General features: G+C 35.2%; 1 protein-coding gene across 1 annotated transcript; it reads right to left on the minus strand.

Annotated features, from left to right (window-relative positions):
• Positions 1–525: 525 nt before the first annotated feature.
• On the minus strand, positions 526–11323 carry LOC107845965 (NHP2-like protein 1). Its single transcript, XM_016690479.2, has 5 exons — positions 11132–11323; positions 10828–10948; positions 10632–10735; positions 945–1076; positions 526–838 (listed from the first exon to the last, which is right to left on the minus strand). Exons 1-5 carry the CDS (start codon positions 11132–11134, stop codon positions 812–814), a joined length of 387 nt encoding a protein of 128 aa, XP_016545965.1. The 5' UTR covers positions 11135–11323; the 3' UTR covers positions 526–811.
• Positions 11324–22167: the final 10844 nt, after the last annotated feature.

Raw genomic sequence — 22167 nt, forward strand, 5'->3', positions numbered from 1 at the left:
CATCTCACCCAATTGTTAGTCTACCTAAAAAAATCGTTAAACGTTAAAAATGGGTATATTTACATACTTTGGTAAAGTAGGGGCATATTTGACCCCATAGTTTCACCAGAATCAAACTTAACCAATTTATGAAAGCAAAGGGGTGTTTTTTTACCCTTTTCCCTATTTTAGTTGCCAGTCAGTGTTTTGAGTCTCAAACTTAGAGATACTCCAGTTATATTTAGTCTGAAATTTGGGCCCATCCGATGTCCAATATCCACATTAGAACCCAACTAATCAGGATTAATGTCTTGGAAGTCCCACTATGGAGGGAAGCACTCCCTACCAAATGTGACTGCATTCCCAAGACACAAACCCGAACCCCTAGATAAGGATAGAGTACATACCACTCCATTACAACCTTTGGAAGAACTTGCATATTTTACCTCACAAGTGAAAGCAAGCAAGTTCAAGTTTTTAGCTTTAATAGAGTTTGATGCAGTAAAATAGAATCTACAAACATCCTCTCAATTTTAGACCAAATGCTGTAAGCAATTGCTGGCTCAACATTATATTTTTCTAAAACCATTACACCCTAAAAATAGATATAGTACACATGATACCTGAAAACTCAGGCTAAACAGTAACGCGCACTTGATTTTTAACTTCCAAACATAATATGTTCTGTCTTCACATACTCACAAGAGAGGAAACCAGAAAAAACAAAAAAACAAAAAAGATAAGATAAAGGAGTGACTGCTTTCAGTCAAAGCCTCAGAGCATTGAATCCACTTTTGAAATCTAGGCTCCTCATGCTGAAAAGGCTCAAAATTTAAATAAGAAGCTTCTCAATAGCATCCTGCATCAAAAACAAAAAAAGGAAATCCATTTCAGTATTAAAGGGATGATGGATCTCCGTAAAAGTTTATAAATGATAAAAAGAAATCCATCAAGGATAATATTACCTTCAGTTGCTGTATTTGTGATTTCAACTGGCTTCCCTCGTTGCTCGTTACAGAACAAGCAATCACAGGTCGGGTAACACCACATGCTCGACCAAGAGCTTGCTTTGAAGGAACAAAAACGTAAGGGACATTCTGCAATTGAGTAATGAGGATAAAAAAAGTAGGCAATTAGCAGTAATTCTTCATTAGCACAAAATTGTCTGTCATCTCAATGCAAACCTATTTGTCAAAAGTGCAGCTTAGCAATAAAAACTAGAACTGCAGTGTACTAGTAGAGTAAGCATAGTCCATAAACAGAGCAAAAGAACTATACACTTGGGGACTAAGAATAACTTATCACCGGCAAAAAAAACAAGAAATCAAGAGAGAAGAAGAAAAGGAAGGAAGAGGATTGGGGGCACACATAAGCAAAAGGTAATCATTTTCCCCACCCCTTAGATTGAGAGAATGGCATCCCTCCAAGTTGTTGAATAGGTTTATTATTATAACTACTTTAGCAGTTACATGTTTCAAAGCTTTTGTCCTTTACATTGACCTAGTTTAATACTAAACCCTAAGTTAATCTTGTGTGTATTATACTTAAATGTGACAGACAAAACAACTCTGCGATCTGGAAATTACTCGAATAACGTAATTTTTTTATTTTTTTTGATACTCGTTAGGTCCGCCACAGCTAGCGTGCACCTATTAATTCCATAGGAGACATGCAACCTCCCACCAACAATAGGTACAAAGGTAATTGCGTGAAAAAATCAACTAGTGGTTTTGTCTTTGCTGAGATTTGAACTTGAGAACCTCATAGTTCTCAGCACACTTCATTGACCAGGCCACACCCTAAGGTGCTACCCAAATTATATAATTAATTTGGTTAATCCATGTAATCATGTTCCCTTTGATCTAACCATATGTGAGTTATATCTGTCATTAAAACAGAAAACACTTGTACATTATCCATTGTTATATGGAAATCTGACTACATCCAAAAGGAAAAAAAATGATCTTGCATAATAGTTGGGATAAAGCTTATCAGAAGACTGGAAACACATTCAGTCTCAGCCAGTGTATATCATGATTTTAAGATGGGTACTGGAGATGAACAAATATAAACTTTTCAACAATAGATAGGCATCAATTTCAACAGTGAGTTACTTGAGCATCAACGACTGAAATTGTTTACCTTTATTCCATCTGTATGTGTGCCTTGAAAATGTTGCAAATGGGTTATGTGGTGATTGAAGGGGAGGCAACAAAAAGATTTTGAAGAACTCAAAGCATAAGCAAACAATATTAGGAAGTTAAGAAGCTGCTGCATATGCATTCCAAATATTTCACCTATTTAATTATTCTGAGAGGGGAAATCAGGAACAGAAAGATGACTCAAACAAGTAAAGGCATTAGGGGTCTGACTGAGCACAGCAGAACAGAGTGGCTGAAAAGATGACCACGAACAGCTCCGTCTTTCTCTCTGTCCCAACGCCACCATCCCAAAAGTTTCAAATTTTATCACCCAGACAACCTTCTTTCACTTACAATAAGTGGTATACATTGCCCTTAAGCCATGGAACTTCTCTGTTAGAATTTAATCCTTTTCTCTGTTCTTCTTCCACTTCTTCAACTCCTCTTGCTAAAGAAGAAGAAAAAAAAGTGAAAGAAAATGGTTCTAGTGGCGATGTTCTTCCATCTTCGATAAACCAAGAAACTAGGTTTAGCTTTACCTCCCGGAGCATGTAAGGTTTGTGGAAAAAGGAGATTGAAAGTGGCTGTAATGGCAAAGGACGGATACAAGGAGGAATCGCGACAGTTTCAGGTTTTGGTTGGTGGCGACAAAGGCTTACAGGCCTTGCCCAGTTTTTGTTGCTTCTGATGGTAGGTATAAGAGGTTTGGACAAAGCATGGATGAAGTTGTCTCTGGGAAAGGAGGTAGAGTTGGTTTGTCACAATTGTCTGTTGTGACTTTTATTTTAAGAGTTTTTAGTTGTTAATTTTAGTCCCTTGAGTTTATTAAGTATTATTTTCGTAATTTTCCTTTAGTCCCTGGAGTTAGTTATGCTTAATTACTGTTGGGACAGCTGTCTATTGGGAATGATTGTGCCATCTATATGTGTATGAATTTTGCCGACAGAGAACACAATGAAGAATATTTTCTGATTCTCTTTTCCCTTTTTCTCTCTTCACTCTCTTCACTGAACATTTCTTTCTTCTCTAGTAACAAGAGCATTACTCTTGTTACAAATGGTATCTCAGAGCCAGGTTGCTCCTCCGCCAACGAAGGCTTCTTGACCGGAATTCCAAGCTTTGCAAGATGATGTGCGAGCTGTTCGAAGCCAACTCTCAGTTTTCGTTGACAATGTGAGCAAACGATTTGAAACCCTAGAAGCGAATCAGGATCAATTTCATACCCAGCTATCTAAAATTCGAGAAACTAATAAGAAACTGGAAGTTATTATCTCGAATTTGGAGCTACCAGCGATTCCTTCTTCTCCGATATCGCATCCAGTGGATTCAACTCCTCACGCTACACCTGAAGGAACCCATGGTTCACAGAACAAATTGGATGCGGGTCAACCATCCAACATGAAATCCTCATTGCAGCTCAAGCTCAGTACACTCCTTCAATCATCGAGGTAGTCATCGAGGTAGGTAAGGGTTTTACCTTCCCACCAGCTCCACTGTTTTCAAGTCCACCCTTATTTCGAAATCCAGTGTATTCATCTCCACCTCCATTGTTACCCAACCCCATAGTTCACACTTCGGAAAATGCTAGCAATCAGAGAACCTTGAAACCAAAAATCAATTTCCCAGATGGAATTACTCCAAGGAGCTGGCTACGAAAATGTGAGAAGTTTTTTGAATTATATAACATCCCTGAGCAGGAAAAACTTAGCTATGCATCTGTGCACCTGGGTGATAGAGTGGATTTATGGTTTGATAGCTATGTAGTTAATCAAAGAGGGAGGGTAACTTGGCAACAATTTTGTACTGAAATTTGTAGGAGGTTTGGTAGTATGAGACCACGAGATATTGTGGATGAATTCAACAAGCTTGTGCAGGTAGGAACTGTAGATCAATACCAGGAAAAGATTGAGGAGTTGGTTGGCTATATGATCATCATTAACCCAATGTTGAATGAAGCTCACTATGTAGCAAGCTACATTAGTGGACTTAAACCAGAACTGAAACCACTGGTGAAGTTGGTATATCCATCTACCAATATGAAAGCTTATGAAGCAGCAAAATTATATGAAGAATCGTTTCGAGCTCTCATCCCATTGATTCCTTCCAGATCTTATCAAAGCCCCAATCCAAAACCATTAACCAACACTGTTTACCAAAAAAATCCACAGCTCCAAATCACTAAACCACCTGCAAACCTACAAAACCAACCTTTGAGGCTCACTTACCCAAACCAAAAACCACAAGTTAGAGCTCCTTTCAAACCAAATGCATTACCACCTAACCTAGAAGCATTGAGGGAACAAGGTCTTTGCTATAGATGTAAGGAGAGGTACTTTCCTGGACACCAATGTAAACAAAGAACCTTACATACTATTGAAGGGGTTGAAATAGAACCTGAGAGAGAACAACCAAAAAGAATTTGTGGATGTACTTGAAACATTGGAAGAAGGAGGGGAAGAACAAGCTGAGATTTCCTTAAATGGCTTATTGGGGGCAAAGTTCAGACAATGGAAAGAGTTCCACAATTAAAATTGTAGGGTATGCTTGTAAGATGCCAATGACAATACTAATTGATAGTGGTTCAACCCACTCTTTCATCGACCCTTACATTGTTAAGATGCTTAGGTTACCCGCCCAACCAATGAGGAGGTCTATAAGTGTAATAGTGGCTAATGGTCAAACAATGAGTTGTCAGTATGAGAGTCCCTCCTTTGGGTGGAAAATGCAAGGTGAGCAGTTCATTTTCAAGTTGAGATTGATGAAAGTTGGGCGTTGTGACATGATCCTAGGGATGGATTGGATTGATATGATTGCTCCAGTTATCCTACACACAAGACCACATAGCATAAGTTTCATGGTGGATGGGAGAATGATAACATTGTATGACATGACAGAAAATCATGTAGTTACACATGTGGATACTGAAGCTTTGAAAAGAATGCTACAATGTGGTACATGTGAGGTGGTGGCTAAGCTATCTATGGTAAATGTTGGTGTGACTAGCAAAAATCAAGAAACAGTGCATCCTGATATCCAGAAGTTGCTGAAGATTCATGCCCTCATCTTTCTGGAACCCAAAGAACTACCACCAGAAAGACCTTGTGATCATGTGATCAATCTGATTCCAGGAGCCCAGCCTTTCAATCTCAGGCCTTACAGGTATTCTTATGATCAAAAGAATGCCATAATCAATGATATGCTTAAGGCTTCAACAGTTATACCTAGTCAATCCCCTTTTGCATCCCCAACCTTGTTGGTTAAAAAGAAGGACTCTACCTGGAGACTCTGTGTTAATTACAGGAGATTAAATAATCTTACTGTTAAAAATAAATACCCTATACCTATGATTGATGATCTATTAGATGAGTTATTTGGAGCTACTGTGTTTTCTAAGGTGGATTTAAGGGCTGGTTACCATCAAGTGAGAATGAAGTCAGGGGAAGAACATAAAACAGCTTTTAAAACCCATCATGGTTTATGGGAATTCGGAGTCATGCCTTTTGGTTTAACCAATGCCCCTGCTACCTTCCAATCCTTAATGAATACTATTTTTAAGGATCAAATGAGAAAATTCATACTAGAGTTTTTTTATGATATACTAGTATATAGTAAATCTATGGAAGAACATATCAAGCACCTGGAAATTATGCTGAAACTGTTAAAGCAAAACAAGCTCTTTGCCAGGTTGAGCAAATGTAACTTTGGTCAATCTCAAGTTGAGTATTTAGGGCACATAATTAATGGTGCAAGAGTGAGTACTGATCAGTCTAAAGTTACAGCAATGGTGGACTGGCCACAACCTAAAACAGTGAAGAAGTTAAGAGGTTTCTTGGGACTCACTTGGTACTACAGAAAATTTGTGAAGGGGTATGCACATTGGAGTAAACCACTAACTAATTTACTGAAGAAAGGAGAATTCCAGTGAAGAAGCTACTAAAGCTTTTGAGGAATTAAAAAGAGCTATGACCAGTACCTCTATACTGGCACTACCTGATTTTACTAAGGTTTTTATTTTGGAAGTAGATGCTTGCAACACTGGGATTGGAGCTGTTTTGATGCAAGATAAGAGACCAGTAGCCTTCATGAGTCAAGCCCTGAGTAAAAAGCATTTGGGCATGTCCACCTATGAGAAAGAGTTGATTGCTCTATTACAAGCTGTGGACAAATGGAGACACTACCTCCACCCGCAACACTTTATCATAAAAACTGACCATTTTAGGTTAAAGTCTTTGCAGAAACAGAGAATCACCACCTCTCTACAGCACAAAGGCTTGACTAAGCTCATGGGTTTGAGTTTTGAAATTCAGTACAAGAAAGGAGTAGAAAATGTTGTTGCTGATGCACTGTCTAGAAAGCTAGATCAACAGGCTGAAAATGATAATCCCAAAGGGTTGAGTCAGACCAAGAGTGATACTTCACAGTGTCTACCAATCTCACAACTGCAACCCAAATGGATTGAGGAGTTATTAGCCAGTTATGAGGGTGATCAAGAGATCCTACAAGCTACTACTATGCTAAGCAGCAATCGAAATCCAACCTTGAACCTATCCATTCAACAAGGAATTTTGAGGTACAAAGGAAAGGCTTGGGTGGGAAAGCATGGGATGTTAAGGCAACAGTTGGTCACGACAATTCACACCTCAGGTCTAGGAGGCCATTCTGGTGTTTGGGCCACCTATCAAAGGTTAAAAGCTATTTTTTATTGGCCTGCTATGATGGAACAAGTAAAAGTGGTTGTTCAAGAGTGATATTTGTCAAAGGTGTAAGGATGAACAGATGGCTTATCCTGGATTATTACAACCTCTACCGGTACCTGAAAGGGTATGGGAGCACATATCCATGGACTTCATTGAAGGATTACCCAAGTCTGAAGGGAAAGATACTATCCTGGTAGTAGTGGACAGGTATAGTAAATATGCACACTTCATCACACTATCTCACCCATTCACTGCTTCACAAGTAGCTAGAGCATTCTTGGACACTGTTTATAAATTGCATGGGTTGCCTAAAAGTATAGTATCTGATAGAGATAAAGTGTTTATCAGCAATTTTTGGAAGGAACTTTTCAAAATGTTACATGTGCAGTTGATTTATAGTTCAGCATATCACCCACAAACTGATGGGCAAACAGAAAGATTGAATAGGTGCTTGGAGAATTATTTGAGGTGTATGACAAGGCACAAACCAAAAGAGTGGCACAAATGGATTTCCCTAGCAGAATTTTGGTATAACAGCAACTATCATAGAGCTTTGAAAATGGCACCATTCAAAGTTATATATGGATATGACCCTTCACAATTAACTTTTGAATTGATAGCTCAATCTAAAGTGGAAACTGTTGATCAAGTTCTCAAAGAAAGACAAATCATGGCCAAGGTGTTGAAAGAGAATCTACTCAAAGCTCAGGGCAGGATGAAGTTATATGCTGACAAAAAGAGAACTGAGAGACAATTTGAAGAAGGAGATTAGGTGTTCCTTAAGCTACAACCCTATAGACAAACATCAATAGTTGTAAGGAAAAGTCTCAAACTAGCATCAAGATTTTATGGTCCTTATCAGATTGTGCAGAAGATTGGACCAGCTGCTTATACTGAAGAAGAAAATAGGGAGTCAAGTGATCCCTACTGTTGATCCTCCTATCTGTTCACCTGAAGAGCAACCTCTAGTACAACGTGTAGCCATATTGGATAGAAGAATCATCAAAAAAGGGAATAAAGCAGCTACTCAAGTCTTGGTGCAGTAGATGAACTTACTACCAGAAGAAGCAACATGGGAGGATTATCAGTTTATCAAATCTCAATTTCCAGATTTTGCAGAATTTGGAAGGGAAGATTTTTCTTAAGGGGGATGGATTGTCACAATTGTCTGTTGTGACTTTTATTTTAAGAGTTTTTAGTTGTTAATTTTAGTCCCTTGAGTTTATTAAGTATTATATTCGTAATTTTCCTTTAGTCCCTAGAGTTAGTTATGCTTGATTATTGTTGGGACAGGTGTCTATTGGGAATGATTGTGCCATCTATATGTGTATGAATTTTGCCGACAGAGAACACAATGAAGAATATTTTCTGATTCTCTCTTCACTGAACATTTCTTTCTTCTCTAGTAACAAGAGCATTACTCTTGTTACATAGTTCCATCGAGCTGATGCTGAAGTTCAATCAAGCACGAAAAAGAACGGACGAAGAGATCAAAGAGCTAACTGTTGGAAGGTAATTTAGTCAGCTTCAAGACAATTATCTTTCAAGAAACTAAAGGAGGTTAATATTGTTGAATTCAGCTGTTTATTTGGCTCTCTATAGGTTTTTTCCTATGATAAGAACTTGAATAGTGTGTATTTATATTAGTCCCAAGCTAAGTTGCTTGGACTCGGGTGCAGGTGTCCGATATGGGTGCGAATCTAGAGATTGGATCCTTCCTGAGTTAAATTTTAAGATTCGGGAATATGTATCTAGATATGGATACAGGTGCGGGGACTCATCTAAAAATTAATTCAAATATCTAAAAATAAAGTTCTTAAACTTAAATCATGAGATATCATGTGGAGAACTTAAGGAGAAAATATTGATCATGGAGTCAAGGAGATAAAAGGAAAAGGAGCAGCATAGAAGTTTCTAAATACAAGGTATTCAATTTTCTTCAAAGTACCAAAACCGGTCACTCCTTTTTATTGAATCAGATGGGAATTCTCTGTCGATTTTGGTCAAAGTATCCAAAATCTGTTGACTAGATCCGGTACGGATCCCACACCCACACCCATGTCGTGTCTACACGAGCATTGAAAGTGAAGAGTCCGACTAACTTAGGTCCCAAGTGGTTTTGTGTCAGCATTTAAACTGCTTGGATATGCTTTATTTAAGTCGAGGGTCTATAGGAAACAACCTCCCTATCTCTAAGAGGGCAGGGTAAGGTTTGCAAACACTCTATCCTCCCCAGCTCCCAAATCCCATTTGTGGGATCAGGGATAGCACTGGGTATGTTGTTCTTCTTCTTGTTGGTTATTTGTGCCCGCTATTGTAATCAAGATGAAATATATCGTTTTAATTTCAGCGATACTAGTGTGCAACACAAAAAACAAGGGTAAAGGCATTCCAATATCACCAACCTCAGCATTCCACCATTTTTTGAGACAAATATCAAGGCATCTTTACAGAAAGACCGTCCATGAAAGCAATGTCTTCCAAACATTTCAAACAGAAGAATCATAAACTCGTGTAATTCCCTTTCCCTTCCAGCAGGAAAAGTAACTACTTTCACATATATAAGATCCTAGAACTTCTTCCTTGAGAAAATTTTTTGAGCTTGACTATATGACAATCGAAGTTCAGGCTCTAAGCATCTTTAAGAAGATACCTAGATAATTCTTCAAATTGACCAACGAGGATTTTAATTTGAATTTGTAGTCTAGCTCAATGATTTGAACATATGCAATGAAAAGAAATATAAGGATTTTCTTACACACTCTTGGTCTTCTTGTTTTAGTTTGTTATCCAGGCCAAATAAGGAGGCTAAGTGTCAACCAAAAAACACTAAAATCAGCCTGATAACTCTTTCTAATAGAAAATCTTCTGCGGCTGGAATCCACTTCCTCCAACCAAGCGCTTTTGTTTCTTTAGGAAGAGGGGGACACAGGCGGGTCGGGTTGGTGCTGGGGCATGACGAAGCATTTTTATTGCTAAATAGAGAGCAGATATGTATGTGAAAAACAAGAATGCAGATGATAAGGCACTGGCTTCTTGTGTTGCCCAGACTCTTCACAATTGTCATCAGGGTGTTTCAAATCCTTCAAAAGTAGTGCATTTTTGGAGGATCCGACACTAGTGCGCCAACATTTTTCCAGAGTCCGAGCAACTTAGATGGCTCCAACTAGCCTATTCTATAACTCTCTGTCATATACTATTACATTTAAACTTTTCAGCATTTATAACCCCAAACGTCACTAATAAATAATGCCCCTGTAAATTGATATATCACAAAATGAGGTGAAGTAGTATTCCTTCACCAAAAAACCATAAAAGGCTAAACATCACACTTATAAAGGTTAATAACAGACTTAATACAAATAACTGCGCTTCAGTCAAGCCATCACGCTATATTAAGAAAACGAACCAATCTTCTTCTTATCTTAATAAAAAAGTTCATTTTAACAAACAAACAATCAGAACAATTTTACACATAATTTCGGTAGTCCAAATTCAGTAGTAATAACCAGCCAAAAGAGGTATAAAAGACATAAAGATAAACAATACTCGTTCGTTCACTTTTACTTGTCCACTATTCCGAAATATATTTTCACTTTTACTTGTCATTTTAACATATCAAGAAAAGACAATTATCTTTTTCCATGTTTTATCCTTAGCATTAGTTACTTATTTCAGAAATCATTATCTGAGGCCTAATACTAAACATCAATAAATATGGGCATTATAGTAAAATGCTTATATCAATCATTGGTCGTTAAGGGTCGTGAGAAGTCCAAAGTTGACAAGCAAAAGTGAACGGAGGGAGTATTACCTTATCTTCAGCAAGGAGTGGAAGGTGAAGAAGGATTTCAAGTGGCTCTGTGTCTGCTGCCATGACAACAAATTCCGCAATTCCTCTGTTTAATGTCTTCGTAGCTGAAAAAAAACCAAATTTCTCAATTACATCAACAAGCAAAACTATACACTAAAAAAGACATAAGAATTGAAAATTGTTTGAAATGTTAAACCTTCATTAGCACCCTTCTTAAGCTGTTTATAATTAGCAGCTTGTTGAACCAAGTCCATTATTGTCGTTGTAAGCTGCGCATCCGCAAGTGGGTATGCTTTTGGATTCACAGTTTCTGTAGTCTGTAATTCAACATTTTCAAAAACCAAAAAAGACATTATATTTTTGTGATGAAAAAATAAAACCCGGTAAACGAAAAAGGCAACCCGTTCCCCTAAGTTCCCCTTTTACGCTAGCCAAACAACAAAAAAAAACAATACGAAACACGCACACATAGGGGGAGAAGGGGGGGGGGAGGGGTATACCATGGTGGCAAAGAGAGTTGAGAAAGTGGGAAGGAGCTGCAATTAGGGTTTATGGAAGACTAACAACAGGAAAATGATAGGGTTTTAAGTGAACGAAAGGGCGCTATTTCCAGAAACGGGTTTTATTTAGTTGCAGTCATTTCATATTTTTTAAGTAAGGACAAATTACATAGATTTCTAAATGACAATTTTAGGACTGCAAACCGATTACTCGATTACAGTGGAATTTAGCCAAATAATATTAATGAAAATAACAAATTGATAATAATAATAATTGAAGAAAATAAAGAAGACACAAATTTAATGTGGTTCAACTAATGCGATCTATGTCCATAAGCGGAAAAGAACAATTTCACTATATCAATAAAAGTACGGAGAGGTTACAAAAATTAGAGTAGTTACTCTAATTAACTCAAATATGTCAAGAGAACATTCTCACAAGATCGCTCCAAAAGAAGGGCTCACACAAGTATTTTTCGACATCCACTCTCTAACTAAATACTCTAATAGAAAGGGAGAAGAAAGAAAAGAGAACGAAGGAAAACTCTTGTAAATTGATGTGTTATGAATGAGAAAAAGGGTTCTTATTTATAGAGATGTCAGATGAGAATTGATTTGTTGATGTCATCCATAATGTTAATGGAGGATGCAAATTTCAACATTTTCATGTGAATTGGAGAAATTTCCAATTGTAAAATCTTTGACAGCAAAATACTTTGATAATAATAACAAACAATCTTTCTTAAATCTTGGGCCGAATTTAACCAAGTGTGAACCTAAGAAAAATCAAACGCCATATTACAAATCTTCACATGGCCTGAGTTTGTTTAATATAGTAAATTTGTTTTTTTTCTGTAAAAGTCTGTGTAGACGAAATCATTCTTCATAAATGGCAATTAAGTTCAAGCTTTGTGAGCATGTCAGCAGGATTGTCTCTAGTGTTGATCTTCTGAACAGAGATCTTTCCTTCAGCAATTGTTTCCCAAATAAAATGATACTTGATGTCAATATGTTTCGTCCTCTCATGATACATTTGACCTTTAGTCAAATGAATGACACTTTGAAAATCACAAAAAATAATAATACCATCGTGGTGTGGCCTGTGTTCAGAAAATAGACCCTTCAACCATAAGACTTCTTTCATCTCCTTGGTTACTGCCATATATTCTGCTTCAATAGTAGATAAAGCTGCTACATATTATAATGTAGCTTTCCAACTGATAGCACAATCACCTATGTAAAATATGTAGTCAGCCAGTGATATTATTTTGTCAAGATCACCTTCATAATCTGAGTCTACAAAATCAATCAAAGTTTTAGTATTTCTTCCGAACTCCAAACATGCGTTTGAACTTTGAAGTACCTCGTAAGTATCTGAGAATCCATTTTATCGCCTACCAATGTGCTTTTCTAGGATAAGCCATATATCAACTTATCATACATACTGCTTGTGAAATGTCTGAACGTGTACATACCATTGCATATTACTGCCAACTGCACTAGAGTATGGTGCCTGTGTCATATACCTTTTTCCTCTGGCTATGGTAATTGAGCAACTGATAACTTAAAATGAGCAGCAAGAGGAATACTAACTGGTTTAGCTTTTTTTATGCCAAACCTTTTGGGTCAAGAATAGCTTGTTAGCTTCTCAATCTCTTTTGATCTCCATGCTAAGGATTTTCTTAGTTGCTCCCAAATCTTTCATTTCAAATTCACTTTTCAGTTGACCTTTAAATTGTGAATTTCTATCAAGTCTTTAGCAGTAATGAGCATGCCATCAACATATAACAGTACGTAAATGAATGAATCATTATTTAACTTCTGAAAGTAAATACAACTATCATACATGCTCCTTAAGTAACCATGACCCAACATAAAAGAATCAAACCTCTTGTACCATTGTTTTGGAGACTATTTTAATCCGTACAAAGATTTCTTCAACAAGATAACATGCTCTTCGTTTCCTTCAATTTCAAATCCTTCAGTTTAATACATTTGTATTTGTTCCTCAAGTTCTCCATGTAATGTCTTAACATCAAGTTATTCTAATTTCAAATCATACATGGCAACTAAGGCAAGCAAGACATGAATAAAGCTATGTTCAACAACAAGTGAGAAAATATCATTAAAATCAACTCTTTGTACCTGACTATAGCTAGCAACTAATCATGTCTTATACCTTGTATCTTCAACTCCTAAAATTTCATTTTTTTCTAAAAGACCCATTTGCAATTAATGATTTTGCTTTCTGACGGCGGCTTCACAAGAGACCAAGTACCATTCTTATGGAAAGATTCAATTTCTTCATTCATTGCAATTAACCATTTAGCTGAGTCAGCACCAGAAACTACTTCTGAATAATTTGATGGTTCTTCAGTTTTTTTAGTTTTCTGTGCAACTGAAAAACAAATGCAACATGAACTCCGTACCTTTCTGGTTCGTGAATTTGTCTTCTTGGTCTATGTGTTGCTATGGAATACTCATTTGCTTCAACTTTAGGAGTCACAACTTCTGGCTCAACTCTGGAGTTTCAACTGTATATTGTTCCACAGTTGATGAGCTTGACTCAGAAGGTATGCCAAGATCAACCTCCACATTTTCATACATATCATGCTCTTTGTTCTTGTTACAAGAACTAGAAGACTCTTTACTAGAATATAACAAATGATTCAGGAAAAGTTACATCTCTGCTAATTATAAATTTTGGTGACTTGGGATCAGGCCATCATAGTTTGTATCCTTTCACCTCAGATGCATATCGAAGGAGAATACACTTTTTTGCACTTGTCTCTAGTTTTCCATCATTTACATGCATGTACGTAGGACAACCAAAAACTTTTAAGTCAGAATAATTCAAAGGTGTACCAGATTATATTTCCTTTGGAGTCTTGAAGTTCAAAAGTGCAGTAGGAGCACGGTTGACATATAATAAGTTGTAGAGATAGCCTATGCCCAAAAGCATTTGTCAACCCAGCATTTGAAATCATGCAACAGGCTTTTTCTAAAAGAGTATTGTTCATCCTTTCTGCAATACCGTTTTGTTTAGGTGTCATCCTCACAGTGTGATGTCGAGAAAGTCATTTATTTTTGCAAAATTCATTGAACTCCAAGTCATTATATGTTCAAAGTCGCTTAACCTATTTTTATTTGCTTCTCAATCAAAACTTTCTATTGTTTGAAAGTTAAGAAAATATCACTTTTGTTTTTCAGAAAATAAACTCAAACCTTACTTGAATAATCATCAATGAAAGTTAAAATATACCTGGCACCATCTTTTGATGGGGTACAGAAAAGACCCCAAAGGTCTGAATGAATGTACTCCAAAGTATCTTTTGTTTGATGAACTGCTGGAGATTTGAAGCTAACTCTTTTCTGATTTTCAAATACACAACATTTGTAGAACTCTATTGTTTGATACTTTATCCATACAAGAGACCTCTTTTGCTAAGGATGGAAAGACTTTTTTCACCTATATGCCCCAATCACATATGCTATAATTTGGTGTTGTCAGGATCGAATTGATTTGAAGCGGAAACTACAACAACAAATGTAACAATGGATCCCAATAAAGTGTACAACGTACCTGATCTGCGTACTTTTAAGATCACAAGAGCAACTAGAGAGACTTTCAAAACTCTACTTTCACTTGTGTGTTTGCACCCAAGAGATTCTAGAGTGCCCAATGAAATGAGATTTTTCTTTAAGTCAGAAACATATCTAACATTAGTGAGAGTTTTCATTACACTATCGTGTATTCTAATACAAACTGTACCCATACAAAAAACTTTACAAGGAGCATTGTTGTCATTAAAACAACTCTACCTCCAACAGATTTGAATGTGGTAAAGAAATCCCTATTGGGACACATATAATAAGAACAACCCAAATTCAAAATTCACTTATCATTATATTTAAAACTATTATTAGTAGCTAAAAACATTGTTCCCTTAGACTCATCAACAACTACACTTGCTTCGATGGGGTCAACATTTTGGTGCTCATTTTAGTTTTTCTTATGGTTTTCTTTGTTTTTCAACTTATAGCATTCAGAAATGATATGACCTTTCTTAAGACAGTATTTGCACACTACATTTTTGTATCTAGACTTTGACCTTGTTTTAGACATTTCACTGTTTAATTCTTTCTTATTAGATCTACTTCTTACAAATAATCCTTCCCCATGGGTTCTGCTACTTTCCCCAGTAATATCTCTATCTTTTTGTTTCTTTGATTTTAAGATAGATTTAATTTCTCTATAAGAGATATTATCCCTTTTCATAAAGCATAGTATCTCTAATATGCTTAAATGATCGAAGTAAGGAAATAAGTAATAAGACAGCTTAATCTGCATCTTTGACTTCAACATCTATATTACTCAAATCCATAAGAATAGAATCAAATGCATCAATATGTGAGAGTATAGAAGTACCTTCAACCATACAAAATGTGTAAAGCTTTTCCTTCAGGTAAAGTCTATTTTCTACTATTCTCTTCATATACAAGGTTTTTATTTTTTCCACATGCCTTTTGCTGTAGTTTCTGTAGATACTTCACATGTAACCTTATTTGAGAGATTTAGAATGATACATGATTTTGCCTTTTTTTGTCTATGACAGTAAGATCTTCGTCCGTCATATTTTCTGGCTTCATCTCTTTGACTTCCAACGTTGTATCTAGGCCATCCTTAGGATAGCTTCTATCTTTCATTGTTACATCCTAAAGTTTGCACTTTGATCAAGTTTATCAACGTAAGTCTTTGTTGTAGTCAATATAACATTGTTTGACTAAATTTTGCTATAACCGGGTTCACCACTTATTTCATAAGAATAAAATCAAATGCATTAAGACGTGAGAGCATAGAAGTACCTTCAACCATATGAAATGTGTAAAGCTTTTGCTTCAGGTAAAGTTTTTTTTCCACTATCCTCTTCATATACAAGGGTTTTAGTTCTTCCCACACACCTTTCACCGTAGTTTCTATAGATACTTCACGCAAAACCTCATTTGAAAGATTTACAATAATACCTGATTTTGCCTTTTTATCTATGACTGGCAAATACTTCATTTGTCATATTTTTTGGCTTCATCTCTTTTCTTTTCAGCGCCATATCTAAGCCATGATGAATTAGAATAACTTTCAAATTTTATTGCCACATCCTGAAGTCTATACTTCGATCAAATTTCCAATGTAAGTCTTTGTAATAGTCATTTTGACTACTAAAAATAACCTGGTTAAACCAGTCTCTGATACCAATTTGTTAGGATCCCGAACCCGATTATGACAGAATTTAGGCAAACAATGTTATAATGATAATAACAAAGACAACAACAAGTTGATAATAATGATAATTAAAAAAAATAAAGAAGACACAAATTTAATGTGATTCGGTCAGTGTGACCTACATTCAAAAGGGGAGAGGAGCAATTTCACTATATCAATAAGAGTATAATAGAAAGATTACAAAAATTAGAGTAGTTGCTTTAATTAATCCAAATACCCCAAGAGAAAAATCTCACAAGATCATTCCAAAAGAGGGCTCACACAAGTGTTTCCAACACCACTCTTTAACTAAATACTCTAATAGAAAGAGGGAAGAAAGATAAGAGAATGAAAGAAAATTCTTATAAATTGATATGTGATGAATGAGAAAAAAGGTACCTATTTAGAGAGATGAGAATGGACTTATTGTTGTCATCCATGGTATTAATGAAAGATGTAAATTTTAGCATTTTCATGTGAATTGGAAAGATTTTCAACTGTAAAATCTTTGACAGCAAAATACTTTGACAATGGCAACAGACAATCTTCCTTAAATCTTGGGTTGGATTTTACCAAGTATGAACCTAAGAAAAACCAAAAGCCACATTACACAAAAAATGAGGGCTATTAATACATAAAATCTTATAATATTTTAAAAATTATGAAAAATTCTAAAAATTAAAAATAACTCTTGATACATATCTAATGTAGGCAACTCCATCATTGTCGTCTAAATCATAAATTTTTAGCTACTCATCAGAATCCAACTCTAATTGCTTATTCAAAAACTTGATGGATGGTTCGTGCCCAACTGCAAAAAAACACTTCAAAATATTTAAATCTGAGACTTCCATTGCAACAATATTTTTCACCTGCAATCCGCCCAAAAGCTTCTCCCTATGAGCCTCCACAATAATAGAGTTCCAAATCACTTCAATTTTAGGATTACTTAATGCCCTTTTTGCATTATTTTAAATGACCTAAATTCATCCCTCTTATGAATAATATACATTTTTGAACCACAAACGATGCAAGCAAATATACTCTTATTCTAGAGATGGGATATAAGTGATGTTTTCTGGTGACTGGAGTTCATCGGAGATGGATTTCACCATGGGAAGATGGATTTCACCATGGGAAGATGGTGGAGAGTAGAAGAGTTATTTAATTATTTTTTAATGAAGGTTGAGAGTTTTAATAAGTAGTGGTATTAATTGAGATTTTATAAAATGAAAGTGTGAAGATGGAGAAGAAGATCAATTCATTAAAATAAATTTCATGATACATACAAATGTATCACTATGCATATGTATCTTTCCTTCATGATACAAAAAAAAATATTTTTTGATATATTTTGATAGTGCACTATTGATGCATTTAACTGTGAACCTATTTTATATTTTTTTCCTTCAGTATATATTTTTTTTGATACATTAGTTGTCATTTGTTACATTTTAGATTGATACATATGAAATTTAGTTAATTTTGTGATACATTTAGTATGTGCATCCATTGATAATATATATATATATATATATATATATATATATAATCATTATATGAAACAAATGTATAATGAGCAGTGAATATAAAGAAAAATTGATACATGTATAAAATGTATCAACAAAGTTATATCAATATTATATAAATTATTTTTCACAGGTTATAATGTATCAAAATAATGTATACATACATATATATATATATATATATATATAAATATAGTATATGTATAGTACATAAATCAGTATATTTTGTGTACAAAATTACTTATTACTTTGATACATATGTCAGTCAAATTAATACATCTATTATTTAATTTTGTAGGACATTAAGTTGGTGGTAAAAAATGATCAATTATAATATTGCGTCCAACCACACATGCAAGTGTATGTGGTCGTGCAAGTAATAGTGAATCTTTTGAGCTGAATATCGATCCCACAAGGACTTGGTGTTTAGCAAGCAATCCAATTCTAACTATTACTAATGAGATTAAATAAGTGCGAGTTGTAACCAAGAGAGAGTTTGAGTTTTAGACATTTGAAAGTAACAATAAATAATAATGAGAGTATAAACTGGTTGAAACAATAATAAGGAGAGATCTAGGGTCAAGGCAATTTGAACAATCCTACAAAGCTATATAATATCATTGGTCAAGTTAACTATATTGATTGTTGATTCACGGGGTTGATAATATGATTATGGTATTTCGAGCCTCTAATTGTATATTTAATTAGCCCCACAACTACATCGTTGAGCGGAGATGTGAGAACTAATTCAAATGCATCTATATTTCATTTCGTATTTGAACCAAACAAGGCAAATTATTTATATTCCCAAACTAATTGTGAATCCTATCTTTAATTCATCTAAAAGACAAGAACCCACTCCATATATTCCACGTTATAATATGAAGTTCCTTCTTTGGGCTCACGATAGAAATATATTCTAAAGGTCATGAGTCAATAGAATAGTATTTACAAGAACACCTGAACAACCAACTATGATAATTAACTTTAAACCAACTTAACTAAAAACTAAGTAATAATGTTTGTAGCCTCAACCCTGGAAAGAAGGGTTTTAGCCACTCATATTCTACTTTACAATCACCAAATTGACGCAGTTCATACAAGAATTGAGTAATGAAAAGAGAAGAAAAAAATTTCTATTTGGAGCCTTCCTCGTGGATTTTTTTCTCCTAAGTCGTCCAAGAATGTTTAGAATAGAAACTAAGTTCCCTATTTATAGTGTAGGACAAGTTGCACTCGTAAAAGCCCAAGGCTATAGCACTTTAAAATCGTGAGGGCTAGGCAGCGTGCCACACCATTATCTCAAGGGCTAGGCAGCGTGCCACACTCTTATTACGCATGGCTACTAATTTTTGCACCTTATTTTTTGTCCAGTTTCATTCCACGCCAGTAAAATAGAGCTTAGATTTCATGCCATGGCAGCATGTTTCAACCTCTAATTTCTCATTATTATGTTATCCTTATACTTGTATTTGAGTACCATAGCTTGTAGTTGCCTTTAAATATCCTTGTATGCTCTTCTTGCTTTTCGATAATTTGATACTAATGTTTTCAATCATCCACAAGATCGGTATTGACATCCAAATCAAGCTCACTCCTTGCAACAATCTAGACTTGAAACACTAATCATATTCATTAGTTAGCTCACTAAATATATGAAAGTATAGGCAATAATTAGTATTTGGACATATAAATAAACCTAGGATCATCACCACACACTCAAGGCCTTATACATCCTCGAATAACTTTTTACACTAAGAACACTCAAGAAAGACTCTAAAATCACTACTTTCACTAAGACACTCAAGCTAAAACGACAATGGCTCCGTGAATAACAATTTCCATATTAAGCATGTCATATTACAATTGCAAAACCTATGAATACTACTTTGAGACTTCCTAGCCTTAAGAATTGAATCTACTATGTTGGAAAACTCATGTGCATCACTCAACACAGGGATCATATAAGTCACCTATCCATTATTAAACATGCACCCTCACCACAACAGAGTCACTCATATTCACTCACAGATATGCAATTTAACACAAAAATGGGTGTAAGAATCAAATTCTTCTCACTTTCAAAAAGAACTTGCATGTCACATAAGATGAACCATAAGCTTGTCCGTAATATAATACTCCACTAATATCAAAACATCAAGGCTCAAGATCAAAAAGAATTTTAACGATTGTAATGTAGACTGAGGGATGGGAAGGAACTATTCTAGCCAGTAATAGTGACTATCTTCCATAAGCACTTTAATACATCACACTTTACATTGGACTCCTCTCTAACCAATCAATTTTCTCACCATTGTTATCTTTATACCTCTCTTTTGTTTTGGTCCATCTCTTTAAGCTAGTTTACACTTCTCTAGTAGGGAGAATTTGCTATCAACATATGATTCACTTTTAAGCAATTTTTCTTTCTATTACATTACTCCCAACTGCATCATATAAACTTATTCCACACACCAATAGATACTATTTTAGGGCTTCGTTTTCACCTTTTTCCTTCTTAATTTTTACACTGCTTAACATCTTGATTTTCAACTAAAGCGTTTAGGAGTTATGCATCAAATTTTGGTCAATTAAAGAAAAAGAAATAAGGTACATATGAGGCTACCAAAGGCTAAACGCTTAACGCGCTAACTATGGTCATACAAAAATGGTAGGTAAAGCAGGTATGAAACATGCTATCAAAGAAATGTTATATCAACTCCCAAACTCAACATTCTTTATTTTTCTTTACATACACACTTGGTAAGTTCTAGATATCACCATGAAACAAGGAACACAACCAAGAACCTCACTCACACATAGCACATGCTTAAATCAAGAAGGATCCCTATATACTCTCAACCAAGCAATAACAAGAATTCAAAATTAAGCCAACATCACACAAGAGCCAAATAAATGAGCTTAGGTGTCTCAAAAACAATCATTCAACTTATTACACATACTTTCACATTCAAAATCAATTTACATCATGTATTCATATATAGCACTTAGCAAGAACATCTCCATTTATTCCTAATAACAAAAACTTAAAATTACTCCTAAAAATAAAAAGGAATACTGGTTCATAGAGCTTCCCCTTAAAAAAATTGAAAAGAAAAATCGAGGGGTGGGTGAAGTGTGCTTCTACTAACATATCAGACACCACAAACTGAAAATAAACAGATGAAATCTTTTTTGTAATATTTTTAAATTTAGTCAAAAACTAAAAAGTAAATCAAAATAAAAACCATATAGCGCACTTTATCTTAGATAATTGAAAGATTCCCCACCTCACACTTAACATCATACTTTGTCCTCAAAGTATAAATTAAAAAATAAGGATTAGGAATACTCCCTGAGGCCTCTAGGCCTGGCTAGTAGCATCTCATCCATCAATGAGGTCCAAAAGACCCCACACTCAGTTTTTGCCATGCTCCTTAGCTCGGATCTCTAGTATTCAGACTTTACTTCAACCTATTAACACAAAAAAACCAAAGGTGACACTAAAGAAAAACTAAAAATAAAAATACTACCTTAACTTGGGTTACCTCCCAAGCAGCCTCTAATTTATTATCGTAACATGACTTAACTCACAACTCTTAACCATAGTCTCTCATTCTTTTTCTCCTGCTCGAAGCCTATTTTTTTATTATTTTTGTATGTACTGAGTGCTTACTCTCAAGGTATGTAGCTATTTTTCCAGTTACATTTTCGGCCTCTTCTTCAAGTTTCTTACTTCTGGGCTTAATTGTTAATTTGGGCAACACCATTAGAGAGTTCAAAAAGGTAATTGATAGGTTGCACTTCTCCACCCCACACTTATCTACTTCCATAGCTATGATCATGTATAAATCATTATAGTGTCAGTGTGTATTGAGTTATTTGTATACTTTGAAGACCACTTCTTCATTATTTAATCTCATTTTAAAAGTGCCCTCTCTCACATATATCAATGTTCCCCCAGTAGCTAAGAATGAACGTCCTAACATTATTAGTACCCTGTCATTTGCAACATAATCAGGAATAATAAAGTTATTAGAATAAATGAACTTACCAACCTTAATGACAACATCCTCTATGATTTCTTTGAGAAACACTCTTATTTTGTCCACCATTTAGAGCACAACTGAACAGGGCCTCAGTTTTCCCAACCCCAAAGTTTTAACGACAGATAGAGGCATCAAATTTATACTTGCCTCTAAATAACTCAAATCATGGACCACATCACTTTCACCAATTTGTATGGA

Source organism: Capsicum annuum, chromosome 10 (genome assembly GCF_002878395.1).
Source record: "Capsicum annuum cultivar UCD-10X-F1 chromosome 10, UCD10Xv1.1, whole genome shotgun sequence".
In the NCBI taxonomy this organism is placed as follows: Eukaryota; Viridiplantae; Streptophyta; class Magnoliopsida; order Solanales; family Solanaceae; genus Capsicum; species Capsicum annuum.